At 41.5% G+C, this 12,373-nt stretch overlaps 1 protein-coding gene across 2 annotated transcripts in view; it reads right to left on the bottom strand.

Moving 5' to 3' along the window:
* GAS2L2 (growth arrest specific 2 like 2) overlaps positions 1-5,030 on the bottom strand; it is a 36,172-nt gene extending 31,142 nt beyond the window's left edge. The window contains exons 1-2 of one of the 2 annotated variants that reach the window (XM_044287081.1): positions 4,914-5,030; positions 2,181-2,728 (exon numbers count right to left, since the gene is read on the bottom strand). In XM_044287081.1, coding sequence (XP_044143016.1) covers positions 2,181-2,538 — 358 coding nt within the window. In that variant the 5' untranslated portion in view covers positions 2,539-2,728; positions 4,914-5,030. The remainder of the gene's footprint in view (positions 1-2,180; positions 2,729-4,913) is intronic. The other variant, XM_044287082.1, reaches the window with a different exon arrangement.
* Positions 5,031-12,373: the final 7,343 nt, after the last annotated feature.

Genomic DNA, 12,373 nt, shown 5'->3' with positions numbered 1-12,373 from the left:
GCAGAGCACAGGGGTGTTACAAAAGCAGTGCTCCATAGATTCAGCCTCACCCCCTGGTGCTCCAAAGTGCTCACTTGCATATGAATAAAAACTTAGATATCTCTGCAGCTATTTTCTCATACAGACAAAAGAAGAGGTATCGTTTTAATCAGCATGATCAACCCTACCAGGCAGTATGCTTGGTTTAATAGAGGCTCTTTAAATAAAGATTTATGTTATCTATGTGCAGCTTAGGTTGGATTGGGCATTTTATTTTATGATGTGTTTTGGTGATATGTATTATCCCATTTTTGTGTAAAAAATGATTGAATAAAAGGTAATGTAGGTTTTGTCTGATCTATTGCACATTAAATTGAAATGACAACGATCAAGGGTCCATTGGTCAAATTAATTAATTTTTCCTGTGAAATGTTAGAAATGATCAATGGTAATTGCTGTCCCAATGACCTCAATGGTGGGCAAGTTAATGTGGAGACAGATGGAAAATTCTATTTAAACACTCATTGCATCAGTACTTTAGTAATCCGTTTCATAATGGAATAGGCAAGAAACACATATGAGCAAGTCCATAAGTAAACAGAGTCGAGTAATATATGCAGTGTCCACATTGCAAATGTCAGAATTAGGGACGAGCGAATCAACTTCGGCTGAAACATCCTAAGTCAATTTGCATAAAACTTCGGTCCAATACTGTATGGAGTGAGCGCTCTGTACAGTATTAGAATGTATTGGCTCAGATGAGCTGAAGTTATTACTTCGCGAAGTCTCACCATTTCCCGAACTCGGGTTCGGTTCCAAGTGGTATCATATGCATTCTTCCACATCACTTCATGGCCCAGGGAGTGTCAGAACCTTGAGTACTACTGCTCCCATACAGTCACACGCTCATGTATGGTACATAAATAAATTGGGAGAAATCGTATGATACATAATGTGAAAAAATGTGAGATCTAAATTGCTTTCAATGTAATTTCAATTTTTTTTTAAACGGAACGAACACGTAAAGAAAATACGTTTGTGTGCTTGAGGCCTAAATGAGTGATTTCTCAACATGTTCCTTTTCTGGGAGCACTCATACAGCGATCAAAATGTTTGAGATCTCACCAGCAAGACATATGTTAAACGGACAGGACACCATTCGAAACATCTGCCTCCAATATAATTCACATTTTGCATAATATACATTTTGTGAACATCAGACTGGGGGAATAACACGATGGTAACGCAACATAAATATCAAAATATTCCTATTTCCATACACAATCCCTTTGGCAGATATAAAAGAGGACATAGTATGATTTTTGCGCGCTTCCAGGCCTATTCCGTACATTTTGTGGGTCCCTTGAGAGTGGGATTAACAGTTTGCATATTATTGTGTATTAAATAAGGCCCTTTTGCTTCACACGGTCTTCCAGCTCGCAATAAAAACATTATGCATAATTAAAATACCTGGTGTCTTCCTTTTTAATCTTTCTGGTGCGGTTCCTCCTATTCCCAGCTCAATCCTCATTTCTGTAAAATGGCCACACTACTCTTATCTAACCAATCCAAGAGGGGAATTGCTCATACTACCAAAGCACAGTATGCATAGAGTAGTCTGAGAAGTTACAGGGATTAAGGAGGGACAGGGAATTGGAGGGACCCCAACAGGAAGACTAAAAAGAAGGGTACCAGGTATATTTTAACTATGTATTAGGCAGTTAGAATTTTTATTTTAATCCAAATTGTTGCTTTAAAGTGTAACTTGCGGGACCCGTTTCAATAACACTTAGGGTGGCAACCAACAGGCAAGTGTGAACCCCTGACTAAAGTATCATCTGCACAGTCCAAAGTTAATGTCATGTCTGCCTAGTTATGGCCATCCAGTAGGATAAAATCTACTCTCACATTTAAATTGTACTAACGTTCTAGCTCTTTCAATGTACAGAAATGGTTACCTGGAACAACCATAATCAGGGAACTAAGATAACTAAAGAAGAGGAACCATGCAACAGTTACTGACTGGTGGCATTCCATGTTTTACTATAAGGCCCCCATGATTACTAATTTGTATATACACTTTTATGCTGGTAACAAAAGTCAATACTTGTCTCTCATTGACCTTCTTATCCCCATACTAAGAATAGTACACAAGCCAAGTGAATCATTTGATTATATTGCCAATATCAGACAATCCCTACCTTTAATGACCATCTCTTTCCTGCACCAATAGATGAAGTTGGATACATTATCCCTCGCCAAAAAGGTTCCAGGCTGCGCTGATGCATTGAATGTTACTCCAGATTTTGGTAGCAAAAGTTTTTTAGCCAAGGCAGGATATTCTGTAGAGAATCCACCTGCTACCTCAGTCACATTGTTGGCATGATAACAAAGTAAAGTTCCAGTCTCCAGGACTTCAATGAAGTTCTCCACTGTTACATCCAGATTGTACAGATCCTTCAGCCACTCAGCCAAGTCTTCTTTCATGGCATAGAGGTACTGTTCACTGGATTTATATGTTCGGATACTACGGACACTGCCCCCTTGATGTGCTGACATTTTGAAGTTATCACTTTAAAGGATGTTTCTCTACTAAGAATGGACTCACATATACAATAATACCAAGGATTTTTTAAGCATCATCTTATCCGAAAGAGGATTGAGAGTCAGAAGCTAAAGCAAAGCCATTTTGTCATATCTGAAATACAAAACAGTTCTCATGGGAAGTTGTACTTGCATTGTTGTCCACCTGTGAAGTCAAAAGATATAGCAATTGTTAAAAGGGTTTTCCGGGATTTTATACTGAGGACCTATTCACTCTAATGGGGGTGAGCTCCTCCTAGGCCACGTGAGAAATGAATGTGTTGTCACTCGGCCTAGATAAAACAGAGAGAAGGTTGCAGCGCACACAGTTGATTGGGCAATTTCACTCCAGTGAGGACCATGCTTATGACTACTACTACTACTTTGACTGATCAAAATGGAGCCTAGTACTAGTTGTGATCTCTGGATTGATAACCCAACACTAGATGACATGTACATAATTATTCATGAGCTGTCCACATATTTTCTTGTTCACAGATTTGCTCATGCATACAGCCATGTTAGAGCTCCTCACAACTTCTGTGGACAGACACCTTCATATTCTCCACTAGAAGCATTGCTGTTATGGTTCCACAGCTCTTCGTAAAATCACTGTGCACAGGAGGGAAAGTATTGGGGTACGACCACATAGATTGGTTGTGAGTAGTGATGAGCGAACTTCTGTTTTAAGTTCGGCGTCTAAAGTTCGGCTTCCGGTTAGCGGAGAATCCCGATATGCTTCCCGATTTGGATTCCGACTTCCGTTGTGGTCCGTGGTAGCGGAATCAATAATGGCCGATTATTGATTCCGCTACCACGGACCACAACGGAAGTCGGAATCCATATCCGGATCCATATCGGGATTCTCCGCTAACCGGAAGCCGAACTTTAGACGCCGAACTTAAAACAGAAGTTCGCTCATCACTAGTTGTGAGCCATTTGGGTTGGCGCTGGCTGCGGTTGATAGCTGTGCAGCCAATTAGGTTGCAGCTGCCTTAATTTAACGAATGAAGTCTGCACTATATACCCAGTTATTGTTAATGGCTGCATGACATTGAAGGTGCTGTGCGGCCATTAACAATGAAGATCGGCTATACAATGCAGTCTTCATTACTTAAATAAAAGGCAGCTGCGGCCTAATTGACCATGTGGTTCCCAACCGCCTTCTGAACACCACATGACCTTGCCATGTGGTCTTAACCTTAAAGGGAATGCACAAAAACTATATCAAATTAGATATTTTACAATATCACTATCCTGGCGTGTAGGAGAAGAAAATGCACCAAGTGTATTTAGGGCTGCACCTACTCGATACATTTCGTACAGTTCCAAATACATCAGTTGTGTCTGGCCAGGTATTTTAGGCTGTGAGCCTAAATATACGTACACAGCACTTAAGTGCAGAGATCCGACGTCTGTACACTTATAGCGTCGGACAGAAAAACGCAGCATGCAGCGTTTTTCTGTCCTGCTATATGGCATCTGGCATCAAAACTGCTGCACTGGATGTATGTGAACTATCCCATAGAAAACTGTGGAATCAGTTCTGGCTCAGTTCCCCTCAGGTGTTTTCTGCTTCATGCTGGAGGGGAACTGAGCCGGACATATGTGTAGGGGGCCTTATAAAGGCTAATACCTATTAGACATTTGTCAACTTGGACATTATTGATCAACGTGGAACCCTGATGACCAGCTATTAATGATAAAGAAACATTGTGAAGGAGTGATAATGGAGTCTAGAAGAACATACAAAGGACATACGTGTTAGTTCATGCAGTTTCTGCATGCACATTTATAGATAAAACATACAATGGGATTTTGGTACTGAAGGATTGATGGTTGTAGATTATAACTACAGAATTAGGCTACATGCACACGACCGCTCCGTTTCTTGCGGTCCGCAAACCGCGGATCCGCAAAAAATGGAAGCCGCTCGTTTGCCTTCCGCAATATGAGGAACGGAACGGGCGGCCCATTGTAGAAATGCCTATTCTTGTCCGCAAAACGGACAAGAATAGGACATGTTATTTTTTTTTTGCGGGGCTACGGAAAGACTTGCAAAAAATACTCTTATGCCAAAAACACCAGACAGACACTTAACAAATGTCTAAATAAACATTTAACAAATGTTGCACAAGAAAGGTATTTTTGGTTGGATTTTTTTTTTACAACAAAAAAATTCACAAGAAAAAAAAATGTGTGGCAGCACCCTAAAAGGCAATAAAAAACTGTCTACATAGGACTTACAGTAGAAATGTATATCATGAACCGAAGATGGGCAATTCTGACAACTTTTCGCACTATACATAACTTCTTAAATACGACCAAGCTTCTTCTTTTGAAGTACAAACCTGAGATCTCTTTGGACAGCCCACATGCCAGTACCCTGTCTATGGAGGTCCCATGTCATCTTTTGCTGAGCGCGAGGACGTCCTGTAGCGTCATGTACAGACAGCAGAGAATATTCCCCAAATGACAGTGGGGGGAATAGCTGTTCTGAAGGAGCTGCTAAGTGTTTTGTTTCCTTACCAATAGTTTACACTTTTCTCCTTGGTGACAAAAAGCTTGCTACAAACACTCCCTTTTAACCCTCACAGAGCCACATGCCTCGTAGCCCTGGCTGGGAACACAGTATTCGTCTGAAACAAAAAGGAAGCTTGTAAAGTGTAGCCAGCATGTAGTCTCTTCCTTTAGGAGTAAGGTGGTTAAATGACTGATCACCTTCTTAAGATGTATTCATGACAGGTGGGTGCCTTATTTCTTTGTAACCTGAAGTGTAGTCTATTAAACTACATTTGATATAAGTTCTGATCTGTTTAATCCTCAACTTTTTATTACAGTTTTTTTTGTTCCTGAAAGAAACTTGTAAAACATTTTGTCATAAAAATAAATAGACATTAATGGCTTGTTTCCATCTCTCCTTCCACTGATTGTAGGGGGAAAAAAACACAAATTGCAGAACACATAGGGGAAGATTTAGCAAGACTGGCATAAAGTAAAACTGGCTTAGTTGACCATAGCAACCAATCAGATTCCACCTTTCCTTTTTCAGCGCTCATTTAGAAAATTAAAGGATCAATCTAATTGTATTAATGCAAAAGAGGGGCCATTTAATACACCATAAAACTTAACTTTTAATCTGATCGTATCTAAAAAATAGACAAAAATGTACAATAAATTGAAAAAGATAAAGAAAAAAGAACGGTCTTACCGGTATGTTGCTCATTCAGTTGGCACTTGAATTCCGGTCTGATTAGGGCGATATCAATGATAGGGGGGAAGGTAGAATACTATAAAAAGATTGGGCCAGATTTATCACGACTCTGACAGCTCACTCCACTTTCACATATGGCTAAAGTCAGTTTTAGCCAAGTCAGATTTATGATCGGCTCTTTAAGACTGTAATAAATGTGGTTTGATGGTAGCAGTTTATCCGTCAGTAAGCAGCTTTACAAAAGTCGCACGTTTTTATGAAAAAGTCGCATGTTCTATTAAAAAGTCTCATAAGATAAGCATGGTCCTCACTGGAGTAAAATTGCGACTTTTTTGCGACTTTTTAAATAGTCCCAATAGTAAATCTATCTAGAGATTCATTTACATAAAACACGCCCACTTTCAGAAAACTGGCGAGCATAGTGCAGAGCAGAAAAAATTTGTGCGCAGTTTTAGTGTTTGGGACTTTTTGGGGGACTTTTTCACTCCATTATTCTGACCTGAGCTAATGATAAATCTGGCCCATACAGTCTGTCTCTACCATACCCTGTCAAGTCTATTATTCCCTAATAACCTCCTAAATACAGAGTCATCGACCTGACAAGAGAGGCCCCATCTGAAACGTTGCCATGCTACCAAGCCCTAATGAAACCCTATTAAAGGAGGATGGAAGAGGAAACACCTAATATCTGACAATACCCTCCCCAGACCTAAACAAACAACAAAAGAAACATTACTGTCTCAAAAAGTCTCAAAGAAAAAATGTCCAAACGTGTTTCGTCTTGATGGGTTCCCCCAGATTCATCAGAGGACGAGGGATCACGATTGAAAAAATGATATGAAAATTAGGCAAGTGGAGAACACCATAGTTTCAGTCCGGTGTTAATCTTGCACTAAAGGAGGGCCAGTCAACAGCCCTACTCCCTCAAAATGGCGCATGTATGGCAAAATGATTTGTCTGTCAGCGGCGTGGCGTCCCACACCGCCGATTCAAATAAATACGAGACCCGCGCCTCACCTCCCATTTCTGGGATGTCCGCTGACATCACCAGAATCACATCCGGAAGCGCAAGTCAGCCGGAATGCATCACGTGGGGGAGGAGGCGTGGTTGAGAGGGCCGTATTGCATCATTGCTGCATAGCAACAACTGATGCTCATACGGGCCTCTCAGGTTGCAGGGCATAGTCTGCGCATCCTACTAATGTGAGTAATATAAACACACTAAAGGACATTTAAATGGAGGTGGAGCTCTCTGAAAATACAGACTGGAACTCCCACATGGTGATCCCTATGAAATAGATCACTCACAGTGACTCAAGTATATAAATAGAGTAGAATAGATAAAAAATAAAATAAAAACACAAAGGAAGAAAGCCCCAACGAATGTACAAATGGGGGTCATTTAGCCTGGGAGTCAGAAAAAGCAGCCAAAATTAAACTGTTCGTTCAGACCATCTGGTACATCTGAATACATCTGGTATGCTAGAGGCAACTAAGCCATTTTTCCTTTGCACCAGTCTTGATAAATCTCCCCCAATGGGCGTCATTCTGTATTTTTGGAGTCTTCTCTGCAAGTCAAAAATCTTCTAGGCTTTAAATGTCTACATGCAAAATCTATTAAGGGGTATTCCCATCTGAGTATTCCACAGGATATCTCATAAATGCCCGATGGGTGTGGGTTTTCGAAGGTGGGAGAAGGGAGAATGTGTCATCTGGCACCACCTTGGATGGAGAGATGACTGAGCATGGAGAAAGTCGAACACACACGGCCACCTCTCCATTTATAGAATATCCTGTGGATATGTAATACCCACAGGATATCCTGCGGCTTATATGCCTGCCATAAATGTCAAGATGGGAATACCCCTTTAAACAGGCCCTATCTACAATGCACTACAAATAAAACAGGTGTTTTCCTATCTGGCAGAGGGGCCTATGGACTTCAACAGGCACCAAGACCAATATGCAATTGCAACCCTATAGCTAAGCTCTTCAATGATACAAAGATAGATAGATAGATAGATAGATAGATAGATAGATAGATAGATAGACAGATAGATCAAGAGCATGTATCCCTACACAGTCTGATAGTACCAGCCATGATTGGACACTGACAGTGTGTAGGGGCACAGCCTTTTGCCAAGGGGAATGGTAATACCAAGTTGTGGCTGTGGCAGGGTGGTGGCGGCAAAGGGGGATTGCCAAGTTTTGGCAACAGAGAAAGACCTATGGTCGAACTAATCTGTCAATAAATTAAAATACAATTAATCTACAGGAAATTATGTCTGATAGGTGGGAGCCCCATAATTATCAGAACCTAGGGTTCACTGACACCTTTACCACACGTGTACATGGCAATCCACTTTAAAGTCGATATGGACTGATGGAAAGACTCCTGCAGAAGACAAAACTGAGTAACAATAGATCCCCATTGCAACATCTGCACCCTCTCCACTTTGACAGAACGAGACACGATGACGTTTTCAAAGTGGAAAGGGTGCTGCAGTTTCAGAGAGAGCAGAGCCTCCAGGTGTAACAGTAATGCCCCCGTTGCTCCTAGAGGCTCAGTTGCATATATTAAAACATCATTTTCAGGCACATATGAACATGGGACCAACACAGATGCCTTCACCTGCCAAGCGCACATGTAACAGATCAGCCAGTTTCATAAATACAAATCTGATGACAGATAGCCTTTAACTACGGACCCACTGCTCTTTCCATAGATAGTCTATGAGGCATACGGTGCATAAAAGACAATTAACATTTGCAGTGAAGTCCATGCTGGTTGACAATTCATGTGCTTGAACTTGAGTTTTCCGTAAAGAACCATTTGTTGTTAACTTAGCCAAATTGTTTCCTGCACTGCTACACTGCACCAACATCCACAGCTGTGCCAAGGGACCCATCAACATCAAAGGGCACCTCAACCTCCATCAAGCAGAAGAGCCCCAAAATATGAGAGTTCCCCAGAGGGAATAAAAGGTGGATTCTTCCTATCACTGCACAGCCCAGGAGGAGTCCAAACTGTACAACTACTCCTATCCTCCACACTATCTCTGCAGCTCTTGTACATACACACTTAAGTACACACCCAAACAATCAGATAAATATACAAGCACTTATCGACACACAAAGGCATATTGCTCCTTTTTGCTGTAGGCCTTAATGTTTTTTTAGAGCCATGAGCCATTTTGTTCTCTCTACTTACATTGCTAGAAGAGAGGCAGAGCTTTGCTGCATAATTTCACATTGTCCACCTATCATGTTATTATCACTTTCAGTATACCATGCTTCAGTTTTTTGAAAATACCACCTGTATACCACCTAGATCTGTGACGTGGAAACCTTAGGATGCATGAGTTAAGAAACACTGGTCTAGAGAAGTGGAGGGGAACATTAGCATATCACAGAAAATGTGCCAATCTGCTCAAAATCATTATCTCATCTCCTTATTGCATGGTGTCATTCATTATAGAACATAAATAAGTGCAGTGCCCCAGTGCAGGGGAGTATATGCAAATAGATTTGTTATGTAATATTGTAATTTAATGTTATGTACACCCAGCATGGCGTGGTATGGTTGGCAGGGACAGGGTTAACCACCCTATTCTATCTGTCTGGGGGGGGGGGGGGGGCAGGAGTGAGCTGGCCCTACTTCCTGATGAGAGAGAGAAAAGACTAGAGTTAGTCTATGACAAGAGAGTTGGTAGAGGGGAGGATGCACTGACATGTGCTCCCTCTCCTTAGGCCTCCAGATTCAGAGACCATTAGATCTCTGTTTGATCGCTGCAAGATCTACAGCAAGAGAGAAAGGAGAGAAAGGAAAAGGTTCAGAAATCTGCCATTGATGGCAATACAGACTTTACTGCCGCGGAGGGATTACTGTTAAGAAACCCTTGCAAAAGTACAGTCGCCTGCCATATATTCTACTGAAAGAGACTTTAGCAAGACAGAGAGGAAAGTGGAGCACAGCTAGATGCATTTCACTGGAAAGCAGGGGTCATATCCCTTGTCCCAGTACTCGATTGAGCGACCTCATTTCCCTTATTTTCCACCATGTTTATTTTCTTCTAGGGAGCTCAGAAAGCTGATAAGGAGGTATAAATCACACTTACAGAAATGCAGGATGATCTTCAGAAGCTGTGTAGAAGTAGTTGTTTTATCAGGCTCAGGATCTGAGCTAGCTCTGACCTCCTCTCTGCTGTTTTCTACTTCTCTGTTACCACGGACGGATCTTGCCTGACAACAGACGGTGGACTGCAGCTTTATACATTTTTTCAGGTGGATGCAGGCATAATTTTTAAATGAAGGGATTTAGAAATGTGCTAGTTACACCATTCTCTATTAAATTAAATTATGTGAAAGTACAACGACTCTTCAATAATCAATGTTAATTGCTGAGTTATTTTGCAGGTAAAGCATGTAACCACAGTTACGTAGTGCAATGTCATCTTATACAATATTTACGTATTTTTAGTTTCTACTGAAGAATAATTGCATCTCCCAATGACATCTCAGAATTAGTCAAAAAGCATTGGGCTCCTTTACTTGCTACTAACTGATCAGAACAATACATTATTGAGTATTTTTATAACTGATTAATATTCTTCAGTTAATGCGCAGATTTTTTCAAAGACTTTCTCAGTAGTCATCTGTTCTTTGTATAAGTCTACAATTAACTAACCCTTTTGGTTTGTCCATTATTCCTCTATCTCCACTGAGCACTCCACAGTACAATAGTCTCTCAGTTTACAATACGCAGAACATTCCATACCATGCTGTACTGTAGGGGGTGCTATTGGCCAGTCAATCAGTGCACGCATTGCAGTAATATAGGGGTTTTATCAGTAAAGTGTCCATGCCACAGATTCGGACTGTCTGAGGCATGTATTGAGTGAAGCATTAAGTTACACAGTCCCTTGTATGTTGTTGTAAGATCATTGTATGTTGAAAATACTGCATTCTGAGTTCTTTGAAATTTCAGGGACTGCTGTATAGAGATGGCATTGTTAAAGGGAATGCCCACTTTGGATGTTTCTTTCATTTAGAAGGGGCTCCTAAAAATAAGCAGATGATAACAAGATGTACTACTCCTGGGACCCTCAGCAATCATCTGTAATTTTTAGATAAACCCAGCAACAAGTGTAGGGGGAGCAATACAAGCAGGCAGAAGCAACAGAAGTGGGCAGGGCCAGCAATACCTTAGTGCAGCACAAAATACTGCCCCAGCAGAACCAAATACCAAGGTACAGAACAAAATACCCGCTGCAGTATTCAACTATGTCACCGTCCTGAGGATGACAATATGGTTGAAAACAGGATGGCACCTGTGGCTGCTGGCCTAGTGCATAAGTACCTGATGCTTCTAGTACATTAAGGTGTATCCATATAAATGGCCCACCCTGTATTAATCAATGATGACAGCATCAGATCGTTATGTACCTGGCAGGCGGCCATGAGAAGGACTCAAGCTGGCCTCCTGAGCCTCGGCCCACTGGGAAATTTCCCTGTGGGATCTATGGCCTGTTCACCCCCTGGAGTAAAGTTATCATATTATTTAAAAAGACAATTATAGCATTGCTGTCTTTTTCCTATTTCTCTCCAGAAAGCGTTAATAAAAGTTACTCAATGAGGTATATGTACCCCAAAATCGTGCATTAAAACTACAATTTGTCCCACAAAAAACAAGCCCTGACTATATCGATGGAAAAATGTAAAAAAGTTCTTGGAATACAACAATAAATAAATAAATTGCTTGGCCACTAAGGTGCAAAACAGGCTGGTCAAAAAGGGGTTAAAAGCCTTGGTATGCTAAATAACCCTAGTATATCCTCTGGTTACAATTTTTTAAAAGGGCTGTCCACATTAATTATAAATCGGGCCTATGCCAACTAATTCTTTAACATTAAAAATGATTATATACCCACCTGCTTCTCCTCCTTCTGTTTGCATACAAGGCTGCAGCAGTGACATGCAAGTACTGTATATGGCATGTGACCACTGCAGCCAATCACTGCCCTCAGTGTTAGGGCTCATTCACACGACCGTGTGCTGCCCGTGCTGCAGACTGCAAAAAAGCCGCATGCAGATCGTGGACCCATTCACTTGAATGGGGTCCGCGATCCATCCGTTCTGTTAAAAGATAGAATAAGTTCAATTTTTTTGCGCAACCGAAGCACAGAACGGAACCCCGCGGAAGCACTCCGTAGTGCTTCCGTGGGGTTCCATTCAGTGCTTCCGTTCCGTTCCGCACCGCATCTCCGGATGTGCGGACCCATTAAAGTGAATGGGTTTGCATCCGTGATGCGGAATGCACATGGCCGGTGCCCCATGTATTGCAGACCCGCCATATGCGGGCCACAATACGGCCACGGGAGCACTACGCCCGTGTGAATAATCCCTTATATGGCACAAGATCACTAAGGACAGTCACCGATGCAGCCTTATATACAGAGAGAGAAGGAGTGGCAGTGCATAGGGCAGAGGAAGATAAAAGGGGAGAAAGTAATCTTTTTTTTTTTTTACTTTAAAGTGTTAGTTGGCATGGGGCAAATGTATAATTAACCTGAACCACCCCTCTTAAAGAGAACCAGT

The sequence above is a fragment of the Bufo gargarizans genome, chromosome 3 (assembly GCF_014858855.1).
Source record: "Bufo gargarizans isolate SCDJY-AF-19 chromosome 3, ASM1485885v1, whole genome shotgun sequence".
Lineage (NCBI taxonomy): Eukaryota > Metazoa > Chordata > Amphibia > Anura > Bufonidae > Bufo > Bufo gargarizans.
This window is presented reverse-complemented; position numbering and strand designations above follow the sequence as displayed.